We start from the raw sequence: 20,894 nt of genomic DNA, 5'->3' as shown, positions 1-20,894 counted from the left end.
GAGACTCTACAGCACCAGAGGTCCAGATACTCATCTGCAATATAATAGCATGTCATCATTTATGTACATACATAACAGGTTAATTAAGCATTTTAATTGATTTGCATCATTAACATGTAATAACATGGTATTTACACAGAATTTTACCGCAGCACCTGCCCTTCTTCTGGAGACATGAAATAATGCATTCTTTGCATGGCCAATTTAAAGAATTAGCAGGGTTAATGATACTTATTCAAATTATGAAAGAATAAGTATCTATATTCAGTCTGTGTTACTTTGTACAATTCATTTATGATATGTTACATTTTACAATGTATACGTAACTGCATTAAGTAAGGAATTTTGGTCTAAATCCCAAACAGCACTCCCTTATGCTATTGAATGTAGTCACAAAACCCGTGCAATATTTACACCCACTTACAAGGGTATAAATATTGCAAATGAAGAAATGTTTCAAAGTAAAGATGCAGCACATTCTTTTAAAAACATATTTTGTATGTATTCTAAAAGTATTCTGAATAGATTCCTTTTTGTTCTGTAATGGAATACGTTACGGAATACATTTATGCTGTATTACAGTATTACATTACAGTATTCAGCCACCATTTGCCCAACATTGACTAACCATTGACTAACCAAGAAAGATAAAACAAAGGAAGGGCCTCAAAGGTTTTCCTGCTTTATTATTTGGCATCCCACTCCATATAATTTGCTATCGAGACCATAATACCTGCGAAGAAAATCTATATGCTTTCTCACCCACAATGCCTTTCATCTACTGATCACCAGTTCATGCTATTATTATAAGTAAAATATGTCAAGGCTTATTTCAGTTCACAGTCAAGTAGTTATTTTTTTACATTCTGCATACAATTTTAGATTATTTATTACAAAATAGTTTTATGGTGAAGATCTTTATTTGATTTCCTCTCCTCTCAAAGTTAGTCTGAAATAAAACATACCTGTGTCAGTGATTCAGTTCCAAGAGATCAATGGCAAGGTCAGAGCCCCATTCCATGTGTTTTTTGTGTGTACTGAATAAAGAAAATTAATAAAGAATAAAAAATAATAAAAATGAGCTGTCTGGGGTTCTGATCACTGGTTAAGTAGGTCTTTTTATCTGATGTGCATGAGTGACGTGTGGGTCAAACCTTTCAAACCAGAACAGAGGTTGGAGAGGAGCTTTAAATGCTATATCAGAGTTTTAAAAACACCCTTTCAGGACAACCTGTCAACTTTTGAACTGTCCTACATTGGCAGCCTGTGGACTCATGAGGCCACTGTCACACATGCCAGTGGCAGTCACCTGAGTTATGGAGTTGGACTTAATTGTTGGACTAGATTTTTTTAACCAAATGTGTCTTCACTAGCTATTATTGTATTATGTATTATGTATTATTGAATGAAACAATTGGATTACTAGGCTGTGAATAGTCATGATTAATATTTGTCTATAAAATTGATGAATAAATGATTTTACAGTAGTGTATGTCTGACATTAAGCCTAGACACTGACAGTAGTTCGGTGTGTCATGTTTGATGGTATGATGTCATCAGTATGATGTCATCAAACATCTGTAATCTGTCTGTTGTGGAATATAGGCACCTCACTGAGACTGTAGATGCCGTAGAAGGTGTGCTGTCTGTTGAAATGAAAACGGTGTCAGATGAAAATGCAAAGCTTCTCCTCCTGGGAGATGGGACGTAGTTTGCAAAGTTTTCTAAAGGTCCACCTGCGATCTTCAGCCCATCAGGGGGCATCTCATCATCAGTCATTTTGTTTGCCTCACTTTTCACTGCGTGTAAAATAATATGGCGCATAACGTTTAACGCTCTCGATAGGTTTTTGAACAATTTAGATGCCGTCCACAAATACCCGAAGTGAGTCCTGAGTTCCTAAAGTGCAGAATGTGGACGGCCCCTGTCAGCTCAGTCCCCAGCTCGTGTCCTCTGGACATCCTCACAGCCGTAATGAAAAAAAGGAGAGCGTACAATAACCTGCCCCAGCAACGCCGTGGATGGCAATAAGACTAAACATCCCACGATAAACTTAATCGGCTCATGGCCACCTAATTTAATATCATGGCTAAACCGGTAGGATAGCAGGACCAAACATGGTCATAGTGTTGGTGCTGGACTCATGGTCATACCTCTCCTGTTCCGGTTACATTTATGTCATTAATAGGGGAGCATTTTTCCCCAACCGCCCCTAATTGAAGGCTTTCTGGATGCAGGTTTTTATAGAGACGGAGGGCGGGAGACGGAGAATCCATCGACTTGAGAACTATCTTGTGTGTAATAGCTCATTAGGGGCTAATTACTGAAGCTGCCATAAATCACTCAGTGTTTTCTCACAACTAATGCTTCCGCCACCTCTTTACAAAGCCCCCTCTCCCCCCTGTTCACCCCATCTCCAGCAGGCGTGTTTTAAACGCCCGGGGGACCACAGCAGGTTCAATGCCTGGCAACAGATCAAAAAGGAAAAATCCAGCGCGACGGGAGTGAGGTGGCGGTTAAGTACAGTTATTATGCGCTGGAAACTGAATGCAGTCCGCCATTTCAGGTCCACGGCGGAGAAGCCGAGGCGCAAAGCCCGGCCCCCGCTGCAGAATTACCCCGCTGCAGTATTGGGGAAGGGACCCATGACCACCCAACGCCAGCGATAGACGATGGTCGTTCACGAGGTTTCCCGGTTAGGGCAGCCGGCCCAGTACTTGTAATGAATCCAGGGAAATGTGTGCAGAGTTGCAGTAAAGAAATCATGTTGCGGGAAGAGGAGTTTTCCTAAGAAACCGATTTCCACCATATGTGACATTTTTCTGTTTTTTTATGTTATACCAGACATCGGCATGTAAAAACTGATACCTGTTACCTGTTAACTAGATGTTCTGTGTTCACAGACACTGCGATTTCTTTAATTATCAAAGTGTCTTGATACGGCATTTAGTCCACATTTTTACACACGTAAATTTTTTTGTTAGATTGCACATAGTGCACCCAAAGTGGGATGAGGCCAGCGTACCTCACCATCTAAGTAGACAATAAAAGCCAACACTGGTCTGATTTTGCCACAATTCTCTGGGCTTGAGCAACAACCGAAGTGTGGTGCAGGGTGCAGCATCTCTGCAGCGCCGGGGTTGGACCAGGGTCACGCCGGGTGGCATTCTGGGAACTGTCTGCAGGTAATCGCCACAACTCTCAGCGGGGCTAATCCACCCGTAATTCCCAGACACACAACACAGTCAGCAGTAGGTTAAACAGAGAACACAGCTGCCTGGCTTCCTTTCCGGCTGGTTTTATTCGTCATAAAATCCTTTTATTCAAAGACACAACGACATCGTATGACTTTAATATGAATATAAGTGCTCCTTTTGTCTTAATAAAAGGCTCACAAAAAGATTGATTACGAGGGACTAATATTGTCCATCAACTTCAGTGATTTCAAACGAGTTCTAGGTTAATGTGTAGAGCTTTGGAATTCTCTAAGAAGACTAAAGAAAATGGAATTGTGTATTTATTGTTAATGCCGGTCACGGGGTCTCTAGCTAAATAACCTTCTCAAGGAAGCAGACATGGGCAGGCACTTCCTCAAGTCAAGGCTTGCAGCGTTCATGCATTGTAATCTCGGTAAATACCGTTTTTACGGCAGTGCCACCAACACTATTGCAAGTCAGATTGGACATGCGACAACACACACCCTCCTGCTGCTGCCCTTGTCGCCGGCCGGCCCTCAGTGGCGGCGTACCTATCCATTGCCTTCGAGGGAGTTCATTTTTCTTGCAATCATCCTTCCCTCCGCCATTAGCGGGCATCTTGTCCCGCGTCGCCGTGCCCCAGCATCTCGTCTCAACCCCCTCGTTTCCCTGCACCGCTCGGCGCCTGTGGAAAATTCAATACCCAGCGCGCTCCACCACAACACTTCACCTCGCTCAGGCCCGTACGAGGAGCCCATGAATACCTGTGAAAATTTGGGCTCGAGGGGAATGCAGCCCCGTGACCTGCCGCCTTTTGTCTTGGGCAGGGGAGGGGACACTCCTGTCAAGTGTGGCGTCCCTCATCAGAAGAGCCGGGATTTTCAGTGCAACATGGCTTTTACTGCAGCGAGGGGGAGGGTGTTGTCGGAGAGCAAAAGTGTCAAGGAGCTTAAGGCTGGAGGGAAAAACTTGGGCCAGAAAACCACTTTGGTGACCGGTGATCATCGAAAACACAGACATTCATCCGCGTGTGGCCTGAAGATTCTGGAATAAACGGTGGGGGAAAGGACAATATGCAATTGCTGTTGCGATGTCTGCTACACGAAACTTCCCTGGCTGCAATCAAATAATACATATTTCATGCAATATTTTCCATTTTAGTCGCACCTCACAGAGACGCTGCTGTCATTTTGGACAATTTTGGGGTGTACAAACTCGACATCTAAAAGAAAAACAACGCTGACAAACAAATTGTACTCTTATATTTTTACTTTGATTGGTACAGTCAATATTTGTGGATGCATATGAACTAGTTTTTATTTTGTGGAAGCAGAAAACAGGCCACCAACGTGTCATTCATTTAATAGTCAGTAACAAGCCTCCCAAAGGTGACAATTGAACCCATTCATATATAGATCCATATATAGGAAAAAGCATATAGTGGTGTACCCATGTCTGTTTGGAGACTCTGTTTTGAATGGACTATTCCTCCAGTGCTGTCCCACTTCTGAGACTCATCCTGGAATCTCAAATAATTCTAATTCAATTACTAATTAAAATGTTATTTTTGCATGTATTTCTTTAAAAGAATTCCAATGCAGTAGATTTTTGTTTTCTGGTTTATCCAGTTAAAGCCACATTTTGCAATGCTATGTTGCAATGTTGAAATATGCATAATATATGGAGTGCACTGCAGTCGTGCAGAGTAAAAGAGGACAACTGCAACAGGATTTGATTATGGTGACCTGTTGGCGCCCTTTAGTGGTCAAGCAAAGGCAGTGCAGCGCCAATCCTTCTTCTTCAATCACACTCTGTATAGATATGTTCATAGATTTTATCACAGGTTTGCCGATTTTTTTCACAGGAGCAAATGTATTAATTTAATAGACCAAGAGTAAGGATGAAAGTACAAAGACCCAGACATTGTTACATAATGTACATACATACATAATTTACATACACCAATGCATCCAATACACCAATGATAAGAATGCTCCCAATTTCTGCTCAGTCTTCATAGACGCAACTAAGTGTCTGAACAATACATTTGATGAACAAAACGTTTTGAATGACTAAAAAGAAAAAAAAATGGACTAGTGTGATATGTGCCAGAGGTCACCCAATCTGAATCATTTTGGGTTAATCCAGTATATCTACTTTTTGTTAAATACATGCTGTAAAATCTAATATGAATGGTCAAATTAATAGAAATTGTATGAATGAAGAGATTATTTCCACTCTTGGTACACTACTCTTGTCTGACATTAAAGGTAAAGTAAACCACGTAAAAGTTATCATTATGGAGAAAGAAACGCCTAGCTTCTCTTGAGGATCTTCTCATGAGGAGATTTGCAATATTTAATCTGCTGGGGGTTAAAAATTGGCTGACTCACTCAGGACTTTTTTCATTACCTTTCATTACAAAATTAAACAGTATATACAATCCAGACTTCATCATTGTGATGAACACACTGGATTAACAACACATTCTTTGACAAGCACCTTGTCTCTAAATTTGTACATTGTGTGACAGTAGCTTCTACTTTGAAAATTTGGTAAGTGAAGAATAGGGAACCGGGTTGCCTAAGGCTACTTGGCACAACAGCTTGCTTATGGTACAGGGCTGATCCATTAACTCTAGACCCCAGTTCAAGGGGGCACATTGCTTACACTACTTAATATAAGTTGTGTCATATCACAAGGAAAAAGAAAGTGAATTGACGGTCATCGCGATACACTCAAGCACAGCACAACGAAATGTGTCCTCTGCTTTTAACCATCACCCTTGGTGAGTAGTGGGCAGCGATGACAGGCAGTGTGTGGGAACGGTACTTTGCTCAGTGGAACACTTGGCAGATTGTGGGATTCGAACCGGCAACCCTCTGATTATGTGGCCGCTTCCTTAACCACTAGGTCAACATCTACCGCTTTGTTTCAACACGATGTGAAAGATGTATTAGTGGCAGAGGGCACCTTGTCCCATTCCATTGGGTTCTGCCCTGGACTAAATAAATTTAAAGTCCTGTAACCATTTCATTTTGAAGTGGATGTTGCCATATTCAACTTCTGCTCATTCACCCTGTCTTTTCAATGATCCTGGGTGATGGGGACCGTAGTTACCAAAAAAGATTTAGAGGTAATGGAAGTCCTCTTTTGACGGATGGTTGACTGACATGATCACACTTATACAAAAAAAAAATCAGGTCCTTAAGGTTGAATTCTATTTAAAAATTGCTTTCTGGGACAAATTTCCTGCTTACTTTGAAGAGTGCAACTCACCCAATCACCCTGTTGCTCTTGCTAGTAAGTGTAATTGGTGGCCATTTCTTCTTTGTAATTTATGCGTTATTCATTACATCTGCCTGAGCCTGTGTTTATTTTAATCCTTTCTTTCTCTGTGATGGTTTGATTTTTGTTATATAAAAAAAGTTTGTAAAATTATATATGGTTTAAAACTACAAGCTAGATCAGTTACACTGGGGCCAAACATCGAGAGATCAACCTGTGCTTGTGACACTCGTGGAAAATTTGTTTAGCAAGGGATTTCATGACAGAGGAGTGATAAGGCACACTGGCAGAAGCTGGAAACAGGATGTCAGGGTGTTTGTTATAAAATGTTGGACCAGTGACACTTGTAGGCGTTACACACAGCCACATTGCTACACCCTGCAACAGTAAGACTGTTTACTGTGAATGGCCTGTTGTAATAATGAGGTCTGGACGGGCAATTAATCTACAATAAAACACGAATCAAGAAGATGGAATGGGTAAAGAGAGAAAATTATTCAAAAAAATTATAGCAGTGATTATGGACATGGTGAGAGGACATGCAAGTGGTTGGTGTAGCAGATCAGGAGAACAGGCAAAAGTAAAAGATGGTGGGGCAAAGCAAAGGAACTACATGCTACTGTTGGCCATACATTATGTTCAAGTCATCAATTTCTATGCCACGGCGCTAACTGGGGTGAAATGGAACCACGACTCTCTTCACCTTCTTCGTCCATGTGGTGCCGCAGAATTATAATTCTTTTTGTACTTGAATAACACAGTGCTTTACATGACTTATTTGTTCAGAAACTGTCAGTTGTTTTTAATATGCATAAAACAATGAAATGCAAAAGGACAGGAAAGTGCAAAGATAGAAAAAAAATATACAAATATATATGAACATTTCAGGCACACTTATACCTGGACAAAACTTTTACATCTTTTCAGTCTTAAAAAACTAAACAAAAGAAAAGAGCAAGTGCCAGACTCAAAAGCTAAAAACGTGTAAGTAAATGTTGATTATTTAAAGATCAGCTACATGTTTAGTGCTGAGAACTACAATGTCATCAGTCTCCTGACTACAGATCAGCAGTTCCAAATCAAAGTGAACAGTTCAGCGCTCAGTGATCGGAGATGAACGTCAAGGCAAAGAGGAAGCTCCTCCTCAGCTGAGGCTGATCTCGGAGCCCTGCTCGGTTTCAATCACTCGGAACACCCCGTCCTTCTCCTGCTGCTGCTTCCTCCTCTTCTTCTTGGCCTTGTCTGAAAGGACACAAATCACTTTGAGATATATGTACATTTCGTAATTGTCATTTAGTAACAGGTATTCAAACACATACCCATCAAATCACTGCGGTCCAACAGGAACTCCAGGTCTTTATCGCTGATAACTTTTCCTTTAGTGTTTTTCACTGCACTGAAAAACAAGAAAAACAAACCATCTTCCTGTCTTGCTGTCACGTTCACCACGCTGTGTGTGCAAAAATGGCATAAATATAAATACCGCTCATAATCTCTGGACTTCAGTAACTCCAGGAGCTCAGATGCATCCAGAGCATTCTTATCCTGTTTGAGTTCTGCTGCGCCACCTTTAAACTTTTCTGAAAGAGGATGAATAAATAAACTCTTTACACAAACTATAGGTGCCTACACAAACAAAATCCAACTAATTATAGGAAATTTCTCGAATACAGTTGATTGGTATACATTTATGAGCAGAATCAGCACGTACTCTTATGAATGACCATTTTCTCCAGCTTCCGTTTGGCAGAAGCTCGCTCCAGGATGTTCTGGTCTATGGTGTTGGCTGTGATCAGTCTGTATACAAGCACAGGCTTGGTCTGGCCAATCCGGTGACAGCGATCTTGGGCCTGCAGGTCCGCCTGGGGATTCTGATGTAACAAGAATTGAGATAAATGATGCCCACACACTGTAGTGCATTTTCACTGAACAGAAAACACATTGCATTTCACTCATGTGCACGTACCCAGTCACTGTCATAAATGATGACCGTGTCAGCAGCGGTGAGATTGATTCCCAGCCCACCCGCTCGTGTGCTTAGCAGGAAGAGGAAAATTTCTGGGTCCTCTGAGAACTTCCTTATCTGCAAAATGGGAGGACTGCATTTAACTTAAGTACAATTTTTGTTAAGACCTCTATTATTGTTAAGAACTTTTTCACAAATCAGACATTTTGATATAATTCAAAGTGGAGCAGACTTATTCGTTAGGTTCTGCTGCTTGATCCATTTATTAATTTAAAAATATATATATATTCATTATAGTTTAAAACTGGTGTCAAATCAGTATGCCAAATGTTAACTATTCTCTTTTGAGAATAGTAGCAAAGTAGACTACAGTAGCAAACAAAGTAGGAAGGTGAGCAAGTGGAGGTCCAAGTTACTTACGTTCTCATCCCTCTCAGCAATCTTCATTTTACCATCCAACCGGCTGTACTTGTAATCCCGGAGATAACAGTAGTCCATGAGAATGTCCAAGAGAGATGTCATCTGGCTAAAAATCAGTACCTGTTTGAATAGAAGCCAGTTAACGCAGAGTGGCAGTAAATGACAACTTCAAGGTCCCTCCATGGGCCTGTTCCAAATTCCACACCTTGTGGCCTCTCTTCTTCAGCTCAGGAAGCATTCGGTCCAAAACAAGGAATTTCCCAGAGGCCTTCACCAGCTCTTCATCAATCTGAGGACAACAAAACTACGCTTTCATAATGATTCAATCACATAAGTACACGGTTTACTGCACTAGATTTCTTTTAACAAACAAAGAGCCAACTGTTCCACAGTTAGAATGCATTAATACAGATTTTAGTAATTAACATAGATAACAAGACTGTTTTTTCTTTTGAAATTACATAAAGAGATTGATTTATGTACTTCAAAGGTCATTGGGTTTTCTGACACCTAAAAACAATAACACGACTTGTGCCAACATTGTACAGTTTCTGACCCGAAACTCCCCGGTAGCGGGGTTCAGCGGATACTGGATGAGGTAGGCATGGTTACAGCATCGTTTGAGCATCATCAGGATGTTCTGCAGCTTCAGATTGATTTGAGAATCCTGAGGCAATAGCACATTCTCCATTTCTGAAGGACTAAAGCAAAGAGAAACAGAAAATGTCACAAACACACAACATGCAAAAAACAATTCAATGACTATTCAATGAATTAAAGGTACACTAAAAACAGTTCGAAAGTCCAGTTTTTTCCGCAGCATTATGTCATCTGATGGACACACGACATATCTAAGACCAGGTGAGGCACACATGTGCATCTATGTTATGTGTTTGAACTCATTAATTCACATATTTTTCTTCATTGAAGGACAGAGGTGTTGCAGAACTGCATAGAAAAGGATGATGGGGTAGCAAACACAATTATGAGCGACAGACCTCAGATCCATTTCCTTCTGAAGTTTGTCTATGCATTTCTCCAAGTCACTGGCTGTACCAGCAGAGACCTCAGAGTAATCCACAGTCCTCCTGGTCCTGCGTCTGGGTCGACCAGTGGAACTTAGAGCCACCGTATCCACTGAATCCTTCTGAAAGACACACACAAGAAAACACAATTTTAAAAACTGCCTTATCAAAACCAAGCATTTGTCGAGAACAAACGAAGCTAAGTCAGTACCTTGTCCTGCCCCAACATATTGGCAATAGATCTGTCAGCGATAGCTTTGTACAATGCTTCCTGTAGTGGTGTGAGGGGGGCATAAATCACAATTTCCTTCTTGGGTGGGACCTCCAGCGTCACGTCGGACTTCAGGCGCCTCAGCAGGAATGGAGTCAATATCTGAGACAGAGTCAGCATTACTCAGCATTGCATCTGAGCTGATGTAGACCAAACTTCTACTGCTAAAGCCTCCCTGCCTTATCTAGGTATCAATGCCTTTACTTAAACTTTCATTAAAAAAATATTCAGGTGGAAAACTCAATCCATTTCAGACAAGACAATTATTTGGGATTCCTTGGCCTTCGATGAAATGTCTATATTTGAAGATTTTTTTAATTGCTTGTTTTTCTTTTATAACTAAAAAGGACCATAATCTAGAAGCCTGTTTACATTTACATCATTTATCAGACGCCCTTAACCAGAGCGACTTACAATCAGTAGTTACAGGGACAGTCTCCCTGGAGCAATTTAGGGTTAAGTGTCTTGCTCAGGGACACAATGGTAGTAAGTGGGATTCGAACCCGGGTCTTCTGGTTCATAGGTGAGTGTGTTACCCACTAGGCTACTACCACCCTGTTAAACGTTAAGGAATGGAGTTACACGGCCCAGGAGAAACTGCATACACAGCGCCCTCACCTGGTGCAGCATGTGTAAAATCTCCTGCTCCCGCTTGCTTGTTATGATGTTCTCAGCATCTGAGCTAAAGGAGTTGATGTCAAACCACGACTCGAAGCTGTGGGAGCAAAGAAAAGGCAATAATGAGGCCTTTTCCTCTCAGAAACAGCACAGTCTTCTTCATCACGTTAACCCAATTAAAATATAGTTCCTGATAGCAAGGCACATTGAGTTTTATATGACCCACTTCATACACAAAGCTACATAAAAATAATGAAATAAGGTGAGTCAAGAGTAATGAAAATATCTAGGCATCCAACCTTAATTTATTCCAAAATACCAAGCTGGTATGTACTGAACTTGTTTATGGAATTACATGTTCCCAACATATTACTAATGTTTTATCATTGTTTAGATTGAACAAAAATCTGCCTGTACCTTTTCAGGTCATCAAAGACGTCAGGCAAGAGGAAGTTCAGCAGGGACCACAGCTCAGCCAGGTTGTTCTGAAGTGGTGTTCCAGTCAGCAGCAGCTTGTTGTCAGTCTGCAGACTCTTCAGTTCCCTCACCAGTCGGCAATTCATGTTCTTTATTCTGTGGCCTTCATCCACGATCAGGAACCTCCAGTGGAACATCTGCAGAAATAGAACCAACAAACGTCTCAATTTTTATCTCTAACGCGGGGGTCGGAAAACTTTTTTTTTTTTTTGCCCGGTGCATTAGGCGCAGATAGAACTGAAGATCTTCACCTGAACCCTGTGGGTTTTTACACTGGCTTGTGCGGTAAAAGAGCGCATTTTGATTGCACCAGAAACAAAGCAAATGTCTGGAGTGCTGAAAATTTACCATGATTGTAATATTATGTGCTAATGACGTTATTCATATCAGCACTTTTTTTTACTACCAACCACACAGGCATACACACCACCGCCATCCAGTGGCTGGGACACCACACATGTTCATTAATCACTACTATGATGTTAAACTTATTTATTTTAATTAAAGTTTTTCATTAAGAACAAACAAAAACAAACAAAAAGCTCCGTCATGACACAACTAGAGATATACTGTCTCAGAAAGCAAGCTCCTGCAAACCCCCTTTGCCGAACAGTCCTGCCCCATAAAGTCAGGAGAGGCCACAAGTATATGCTGAGAAATAATCACACACCCCAATTATAAACCTTAAAGTATATTAACCTGGACCGGTAGATCTAAATACCTGAAGAATGGTTCCCAGGTCATGTGGAAAGACTCCACTTTAGAATGAGTCAAACACGTGATATATTCCATGGCCATACATTCCATTATGAGATTGTGTCAAGATTTTATAGTTGGAGTCTTATCCTTGATCCAGAATAATAAAACATTTTCCTCACAGCAAACGTATAGATAGATTGATACTAGATTGAAAAGTTTTTTATAGTTGGTTTTCACACGAGACACTTGTGTCTCCCCATGTCAACAGCACAAACCAAAGCCGGACAGAACCGTGACCCCCCCATTCCCACTAGGTGATGGAGCCGATCAAAGGAGCCCAGAGAGATTGATCTAATGTGGCGGCAGAAGCTGTGTCAAGACTAATATGGTCCAACAAACGATGTCTATATTGGTTGACATTGAGATTATTTTTATTTTTCCAGTTCATGAGGACAGTCTGCTTAGTAATGCATAAGGCGGTGAAAGCCATGTGGAATATGTTCTTCTCTGCTGTGACACCATCTAGGTCGCCTAACAAGCAGACTGAAGGAGAGGCTGGAATGGAACATGTAAGACACTTTGATAAGTCTTCAAAAATTCTGTGCCAGAACTTCTGAACAGGAGGACAGAACCAAAGAGCGTGGATGTAATTGTCAGGTGCATCACCTTGACAGTGTGAGCAGTTGTTAGAAGATGTAAGACCCATCCTGTACATCCGATGACCTGTATAGTGCGCTCTATGCTAGATTTTGTATTGTATTACTTGTAAACTGGGATTTCTTATCCGTTTAAAGTGTTTTAAACATATCTGAGGCCAGAAATTGTGGTCCCAGCTGACTGATAGATCTGCCTCCCATTTTGTAATAGGAAGTGATACTGATTCATCTATTTTGGAAAGTGTCGTGTTAAAACTTATAATTTCTGCCTTTCCTTCTTAAGAAATACACTTGCTGTTAAGTACATGCGCATGTCCGTACATACATCCGCGGCCTGTATCCTGCGCTCTTTGTGTTGGTTTTTGCGCATGTACTCAAAAATGAACGGAACAGATATGGATTCAACAACTGCGTAAGTTTATAGGGGCAGTGTTGCAAGATCTGCACTCAACAGATGACGATTTTAAGATTCATTTATTTAGTTCGTGGCCTCAACACTGACACCTGTTGGTAAGGAGAACACACATTATGGACGCAAGTATGTCAGCACAAGCGTTAACAACGCAACTCTGCACGAATATGCATTTGTAGCTGACAGCAAGTACATTTCTGGATTTAGTCTAGCAAGCCGAAGGGAAGGCTGATCAGCAACACTGTTCCCACCAAAGGTGAACGCATGTGACAATCCAGCAGAGAGCCACCGAGGAGTACCTGGAGCTTCTTCCTGTCCCTCATGGCAATCTCAAAGGAAGTGACAACAACAGGACACATCTGCAAGGGGCCCCGGGGTTTACGCAGCTTCTTTATTAGATTATGGCGCTCCATTATATTCCCATGGTAAAGGACCACAGACACCTAAGGAAGCAAAACCCCAGATTAGTGTCATACCACAGAGGTTTGCAGATATCAATGACATAACCTGAGATACGAGGACAGTTTAAACACATGGACACCAAACACGTACTTGGAAAGTGGGAGTAAACTTACATCTGGAGTGAAACGTTTGAACTCCGATATCCAGTTTGGCAGAGTGGACAGAGGTCCTACCACCAGGTAAGGACCAAGAACCTTCTTCTCCAGCATCATGGCAATGTGTCCTATGACCTGGACTGTCTTTCCCAGGCCCATCTCATCGGCCAGTATGCCATTAATACCGTTCTCCCACAGCATCTAACGTTCACAGAGACACAACACATTTTATCAGCAAATCACATCTCACGAAGACAAACGGAGAACATTCAATAAGGTTTTGGAAAAGAGTCATATCAAAGTGCAAAGAGATGTTTTTAACCATAACAATATTGCTCTACAATCAAACATATCTTTCATGCACCCCTCCCTGAAACACACACACACACACACACACACACACACACAAGGGGCAGTGGTGGCTTAGCGGGTAAGGAAATGAACCCATAATTGGTTAGAATCCCGAACCACCAAGGTGCCACTGAGCAAAATGCCATCCACACTGGGCACCTTTCACTAGTGCAGAGGACACATTTTGGCATGTCACCATGTGCTATGCTGCAGTGTTTCACAACAACAGTCACTTCACTTTCACTGAAGAAGGTGCTGCTCCTCACCCGAAGCCACTCGGTGCCTTCCACCTGGTACCACCTCATGACTCCTCCCGTGAAGAGGTGGGGCTGCTGGGCTGGCACCGGTTGCCCGTTGATCTTCCGGTGTGGATCCACCATGTGCTTTGCGTTCTCCCGCACCGCCTCAGACAGACGGCTCTTGATGTCTTCGTTGGTGTCGCTCAGCTTCTCGATGTCCTCAGCCTCCAGTTTCTTACTAGAAGGACCCGCTTCCTGCTCAGACAGGAAGAGAACATAAATCTACAGATGCACAATGGTGGTGTTATAGAGGTTTGGGCTCTAAGTGAAAATAAAGTGTACTGCAACCTACATACCATCAATGAACAAAAACCTCTTTCAGAAATGAAAATACCAGGGAAAGAAAAGTTGTGCCACACTGTAAGACCATCCATATATTCTAATGAAGAAAATAAAAACCCTTGGCTGAACACCTAAATCTCCCCCCAATAACATTCCTTATTGACAAATTTCAAATGATAATCATTATGAAATGAAAGTCCGCCTTACCTCCTCAAATTTACCCTTCTTAGCCTTGGACATGATTTCCTGGAATCAAAGGAAATCTGTCAGTGAACATGAGGAAAAAGCCGGCGCACAGGAACACACTTCGTGCCAGAAAGTTTAGTATTACCTCTTTGGACATGACGTCTGCAATTTTGTAGTCATCCTCTCTTCCTCGCTTTTTTCGTTCAACTGGAGGAGAGCAAAACACATCACACCATGAGGAATGCAGTCAAAGCAATTTCACCCAAACAAAAGCCATCGGCATCAGAAGGCCTGGCTTACCTTTATCACCCTTTTTATCGCCGACCTGCAAACCGAAAAATAGCAAACGGTGAAACAAAATCTTCAGTCACAAAAAAAGATCAAAGTGATGGTGGGAAGGTGTGTTATCTTCACCACGCTCCTATATGACCAGAAACTGCCACATGCAGGAACTTTGAACAGAGAAAATTGACCTACATGACCTACGAATCAACATTCAGAACCTGACTCTTTGCAAAATGACTCTTTGCACAAAATGACGCTTTTTACCTTACTGCTCTTTTTTTTTTATGGCTCTTTTTCTCTTTTCTTTAAAAAAAAAAAAAAAAAAAACTAACTCATTTGCACACCTTCACCCTACCAGTTATACATATTTTATGTTAAAGACGTAAAAGTGTAATATTTGGTTATGTTTGCAATATTTGCATATTGGTTCATTATTTACTTGCAACATTTGCAATACTGTGGTCTGTAGCAGTCGCAAAAAACATCATACCGTGTATGACTGTGTATGTGACAAATAAAATTTGAATTTGAAATATGACCATGCGGAAATGGGAAATGGACGGGAAAGCTGGCAGAAATCATGCAACTGAAGTCACATTTTATACATTTAATCTGACATCCAGCACAAGCGCCGGAATTGTGTGGCCTGGCTGAAGGAGTGGCCAGAGCAGCGGGACACGGTGACAGCTTCCGGCTGAAAAAAAACGCTACTCACATTTTCTTTCGGAGCCTTCTTCTCCATTCGCTCCTTTTTCGCTTTCTCCTGTTCATGTCAATAGACAATGGGGAGACGTGTTCACGAGGCACGCGGACGCCATGCAACGTATGAAATTACAGTTCTGCTTTCTAAACACTCCGACGGGGATTTCACACGGCCTTAACGCGCGCACACACACACCTCTTTTTGCTGCTGCTCCATCTTGGTGAGCAGGAACTTTGAATAGATGTTGCTTTTCTTCAGTAGGTGTTGAAGTCTTTTAAAGCGCATGTCCATTGAATCTTGGGGAAATGACTGTCTGGCCTAGATGGAAAAATATGACGCTTTAATTTCATGAGAAGTGAACATGAAAGAGAGGGGAAACTTTTTACCAAAAAAATAATAATAATAATAATACATCACCTGCTCCATCATCTCCTGCTCCTTTCTCTCCCCTTCCTCCTGCAAATGCTTCTCCTCTTCTTCCATTTCCTTTGTGATCACATTATCCATCACTGGCATTTAGATGAAGGCGATTATGAAAAAAAGAGGGGGGGGGGATAAGTGTTTAGTTACAGTAATGGCAAGAAATGAACTGGTTGGGGGAGCATGAAAAAAACTCAAACAGAGCTTAGAGGTAAGCTCCTCACCTTCTGCCTGGCTCTCCTGCAGCATGGTTCCCTCCGGTTCCTCCGACTCGTTGGGTTTGGGACACTGAGGGGAGACGCTTCGGCCCTCTTCCTTCATGCTGCAGGACAGAAAGGGGGGGGGGACGACAAGGAGAATTGACAAGAAATGCAGAGGGTCAAGAAAAACTCTACTTTCGTAGGACTGACGTCGTCTCATCGGCGCACGTCTGGCCTTCGTGGGCAAAGTTTCAGCGAGCACCCACGCACAAACAAATGTAGTGTTTTCATCGACTCGCCTGTTGCCGTTCACTGTAGCTGCCGCTGCTGTTTCTGCTGAAAGCCGGGTGGCGAACTCGGGCACGACCTCGTGTCGGGTTTAAACCACGCTGTTTCTGCGCTTCTAAAGCGGCCTGTTTAAATCACGCGTGTTATCGACGCGACAGATACGGACGTACGTGTCTGATGTGGACGTTTAAAAGAACGCGTTCCGTCCGCGGCTCCCCGTGCGGTAGAGACTTGGCTGCGCCGGGCAGGGTGCGCAACAGATTTCGCGCCACTGGCGGACGCAACCATTTCTCGCCGTAGGGCTGCAGAGGACATAACAAACATCACGTTTTGGCTCCAGGTCGCTAATTGTCACGTATATTTTCCCACTGAATAACACGAAATGCACGGCTTGTTCATGCAAAATGTTGGTATGGTTGTGGGTTTGCCGCAAACAGTAGATGTTTGATCATTAAAAAATAAATTTCCCCCCAAGTTTCAAATGCCACTGTTCCTACAGCATATTCTTTCCCGCGATGCTGTGTTGTCATGTCGTAACAAAGGCGTGATATAACATGGGTGCAGGAAATGCATAACTTAAGTAAAAAGCAACCAAAAAACATACACTAATAACTAAAATACAGTGCAAATGCAACAGGAACCGAGAAATGACATATGATCATGAATGGTCAGAAATGGAAATAGTTAATCTCACCTCAAGCAAGGACACCAACCTGCTTTATAACTTTGACAGTGCTCACTTCCATCAGCTGCATATGAACACCTGCCCTATTTAAAAGGCTTGTGTTTGACTACACTGCATTACACTGCCTTGTATTTTCTATCTATGGCTATCTAGAATGCACCCTTGTGCATATCTTTCAAGACCTTTACATTTTCTGGGTTGCCAATGAACCAAAAGACCACAAAGTCGCAGGTTCAAAGTGCTACTGTGACAGCAAGACTTATCCCAGAGTGTCTCATGGGGGACTGTGCCTGTAGGTGAAAGTGAAGTGATTGTCATTGTGATACACAGCACAGCACACAGTGACACAACTAAATGTGTCCTCTGCTTTTAACCATCACCCTTGGTGAGCAGCCATGACTGGCGCCCAGGGAGCAGTGTGTGGGGACGGTGCTTTGCTCAGTGGCACCTCAAAGGCTAGGCCACCTTATCCGCTAGGCCACCATTGCCCATGTACAATCTGTAACTACTGATTGTAAATCGCTCTGGATAAGGGCATCTGATAAATGCCTTTTTTAAATGCATATACACAAACCTACTGAGATGTTAACACATACCTGGCTTGGTAGTGACACAAATGAGCATTTTACAAAACAACAGTGAAGTGGTGAAAACTAGTAAACTAGTTTAAAACTAGTGATTGTACCCACTGTAATCTGGATTCCGTGCTCCTTTATTTGAAATTAAATACAAATATACTGCCCTCCATGCCTAGTTCACAGGTATTTGTTTTTTTATATATGGTACAGGCCAAAAGTTTGGACACACCTTCTCATTCAATGTGTTTTCTTTATTTTCATGACCATTTACATTGGTAGATTCTCACTGAAGGCATCAAAACTATGTATTTAATTTGGTAGCACTTCTGTCCAATATGTGTTTGAAGGTGTAACATAATTTGCATCTGCTAGAATTATGTGATTGATTTTTCAATATTTTTGCTCTGCTTGCCGTGGTGTGTTTGTGAGTTTTCATACCATTTCAAAATTTAGCAGTATGGTTGTTGTATTTTTTTCTTGCATAACACTGTAAATTCTTAGGACAGTTGATTGATGTTGATGGTAAGAAAAAAGAACAACATGAAATGTTTAAAAAGTGTTTGCATATTTGATAAGTGTTATGTATTTACAATATTTACATAATTAAGATTTTGCCTAAAATTTCCTTCTCCTCTCTTATTAGTATGCCCTGTACATGTTTTTGGGTGAGCCATTTCACTTCAGTGCTGTAAGTACAGAGATGTGACTTGCAATGCTCTAAAATGTCACATATTCTTATGTATGAAGACCTGACAATTAAAAAAACACGAATCAGGTGTGTGACTGTGGCTCAATTTACTCCAGTAAGTAGTGAGTTTTACTATTCACTTTAAATAATGCAATTCTCTTTAATGTCGTTGACGCAGACTCATTCAGACCAAAGTCATTTTACATGAATCTGCCATATTAGCAATTAAAATATTACTTATCTAGTTAACGTTAGCTTGTTTACAAATAGATTTCCCATTCATTGTTTTATATGTGACGACTTGGCATAATGTAAACATTAACATTAATGGCCACAATTAGAATATTGTTTAGCTGTGCATTGACAAAATGAGCACTGTGCTACATCTGTTCTTATTTGTCTTAATTTTAAATACAAATTTAAACCTTTAAAAAAAAAGAAGAAGGCATCAAAACTATGAATGAACACATGTGGAGTTATGTACTTAACAAAAAGTGGAGACCTGACCTCCACAGTCACCGGACCTGAACCCAACCGAGATGGTTTGGGGTGAGCTGGACCGCAGAGTGAAGGCAAAGGGGCCAACAAGTGCTAAACACCTCTGGGAACTCCTTCAAGACTGTTGGAGAACCATTTCAGGTGACGACCTCTTGAAGCTCATCGAGAGAATGGCAAGAGTGTGCAAAGCAGTAATCAGAGCAAAGAAACTAGAATATAAAACATGTTTTCAGTTATTTCACCTTTTTTTGTTAAGTACACAACTCCACATGTGTTCATTCATAGTTTGATGCTGTCAATCTACCAATGTAAATGGTCATGAAAATAAAGAAAACACACTGAATGACAAGGTGTCCAAACGTTTGGCCTGTACTGTATAATGGCAGTAAGTTTGAACCTGTGACTTGGTGATCTTCTGGTTTATAGCCACCCCTATACCACTATACCATATGTGGTAGTAGCCTAGCGGGTAAGACACTCGCCTATGAACCAGAAGACCCAGGTTCAAATCCCACTTACTACCATTGTGTCCCTGAGCAAGACACTTAACCCTGACACTTAACTCCAAGGGGACAGTCCCTGTAACTACTGATTGTAAGTCGCTCTGGATAAGGGCGTCTGATAAATGCTGTAAATGTACTATATACAACCTGTACTACATAGAAATTTTTCTCAAAAAAAAAAAAAAAAACATTTCATTTTTTTGCAGATTAAGAAGACCTTAATTCATGAAGTGAAAGACTATGCTCCAACTTTGTTGTTTTTGGACACGCACATATTATCCATATTGAAATAGGCGTTTACACAAACACGTCCTGTTAGCAGATTAAGAGCAGCGGAGTCCTGCGTTAGTTTCGGGTAAACTCGACGCCAGCCACACAAACGCGACCGACCGAACTGAGCTGGTTTGCTGGAGTCGCCGCTCCTGCCTTCACCCCCGACCTCGCTTCGTTCCGCCCGGAATAATACTGACCACCGAGCCACCGCCGGCCGGCGGCGGCGACGAGCGCCTCCTTTAGACTGGGACATACAGACCCTTTTAGGCTGATATTAACAGAATGGTTTTTTTTAAATGTCAGTATTGCCGTGTGTATTAACCCCACCCCGCCCCCTTCACGTCGCCGCAGTTTTTATTTAAATTTTCCAAAATATTTAATACATTTTATTTAAATTATGACTATCAGAATTTTACTTGATATAGGATCGAAAAGGAAATCGGTGGCACAGCACATCCCCGGTGGAACCTGCTCCTGTACAGATTCCGTTTTACAGAGTAAAGGTCGCGTTCTGAAGCACTGCATTATGGGACTTGTGGTCTTTGTGTCGTCAGTGCTACATATCGCCGGGCCATGATAATTCTCTGTAACTCACGGCAACGTTTGCATGAGTTTTGCCATGTTTAAAAATAAAATAATCGATTAAATTACCCATTAATATTTTGCAACACAGAGTACAGTTGGGATCTGCAAAACCTGTCTGTATGGCCTACAGAGTGAAGATTAAGGAACACAGACAGGACAGAACCAAGTGTAGCAGGATGCTCTGCCTGGAATTCTTAAACAAGCCCCCTAACGTCTCATCAAATGAGGAAAAGCTGAACTGACGCATTTCCACACATAAAACCACATCCTACAATCCTGACCTCCGTGTAAATTACTGCAGAAATAAACAGTAACAAATAGATTTAAAATGAAAAATAGCATATTGGATTCTTAAGTTGTGGTTCAAAACATTTTTAATAATATGTGATAAACAGAGTATTCTGTTTAATCTTTTAATAAATCTAACTGCAGATCACTGAAGATTGAGGATAAAATGTGAATTAACGCTGCTTATTAGCACATT

At 41.6% G+C, this 20,894-nt stretch overlaps 1 protein-coding gene across 3 annotated transcripts; it reads right to left on the bottom strand.

Moving 5' to 3' along the window:
- Nucleotides 1-7,452: 7,452 nt before the first annotated feature.
- Nucleotides 7,453-20,098, bottom strand: hells (helicase, lymphoid specific). Of its 3 annotated transcripts, none has more exons than XM_028989413.1 (23): nucleotides 20,023-20,098; nucleotides 16,337-16,434; nucleotides 16,110-16,201; nucleotides 15,888-16,010; nucleotides 15,705-15,752; nucleotides 15,005-15,029; nucleotides 14,850-14,911; nucleotides 14,726-14,764; nucleotides 14,204-14,434; nucleotides 13,605-13,787; nucleotides 13,329-13,472; nucleotides 11,203-11,399; nucleotides 10,786-10,882; nucleotides 10,108-10,269; nucleotides 9,870-10,018; nucleotides 9,428-9,572; nucleotides 9,077-9,160; nucleotides 8,872-8,991; nucleotides 8,452-8,568; nucleotides 8,197-8,356; nucleotides 7,969-8,065; nucleotides 7,805-7,881; nucleotides 7,453-7,727 (listed from the first exon to the last, which is right to left on the bottom strand). In XM_028989413.1, the coding sequence occupies exons 1-23, from the start codon at nucleotides 20,076-20,078 to the stop codon at nucleotides 7,630-7,632; spliced, it is 2,604 nt and encodes an 867-aa protein (XP_028845246.1). In that variant the 5' UTR covers nucleotides 20,079-20,098; the 3' UTR covers nucleotides 7,453-7,629. The 3 variants fall into 3 exon arrangements, with proteins under 3 accessions (XP_028845246.1, XP_028845247.1, XP_028845248.1); XM_028989414.1 differs by having other exon boundaries at nucleotides 14,204-14,431; XM_028989415.1 differs by lacking the exon at nucleotides 20,023-20,098 and adding an exon at nucleotides 16,612-16,930.
- Between the last annotated feature and the right edge of the window lie 796 nt (nucleotides 20,099-20,894).

This window comes from Denticeps clupeoides, chromosome 8 (assembly GCF_900700375.1).
Source record: "Denticeps clupeoides chromosome 8, fDenClu1.1, whole genome shotgun sequence".
In the NCBI taxonomy this organism is placed as follows: domain Eukaryota; kingdom Metazoa; phylum Chordata; class Actinopteri; order Clupeiformes; family Denticipitidae; genus Denticeps; species Denticeps clupeoides.
The sequence above is the reverse complement of the archived record's forward strand: the minus strand, read 5'-3'. Positions and strand labels throughout refer to the sequence as shown.

Bases quoted from the DNA above. Each gene is read 5' to 3' on its own strand.
- hells (XM_028989413.1), bottom strand. From the start codon at position 20,078: ATGTCCCAGTCTAAAGGAGGCGCTCGTCGCCGCCGCCGGCCGGCGGTG. The intron at 14,765-14,849 runs GTAATACTAAAC...CTTTGATTCCAG, and splicing joins CAGACGTCATGTCCAAAGAG to GAAATCATGTCCAAGGCTAA. The intron at 10,019-10,107 runs GTACTGACTTAG...TGTGTCTTTCAG, and splicing joins ATATGTTGGGGCAGGACAAG to AAGGATTCAGTGGATACGGT.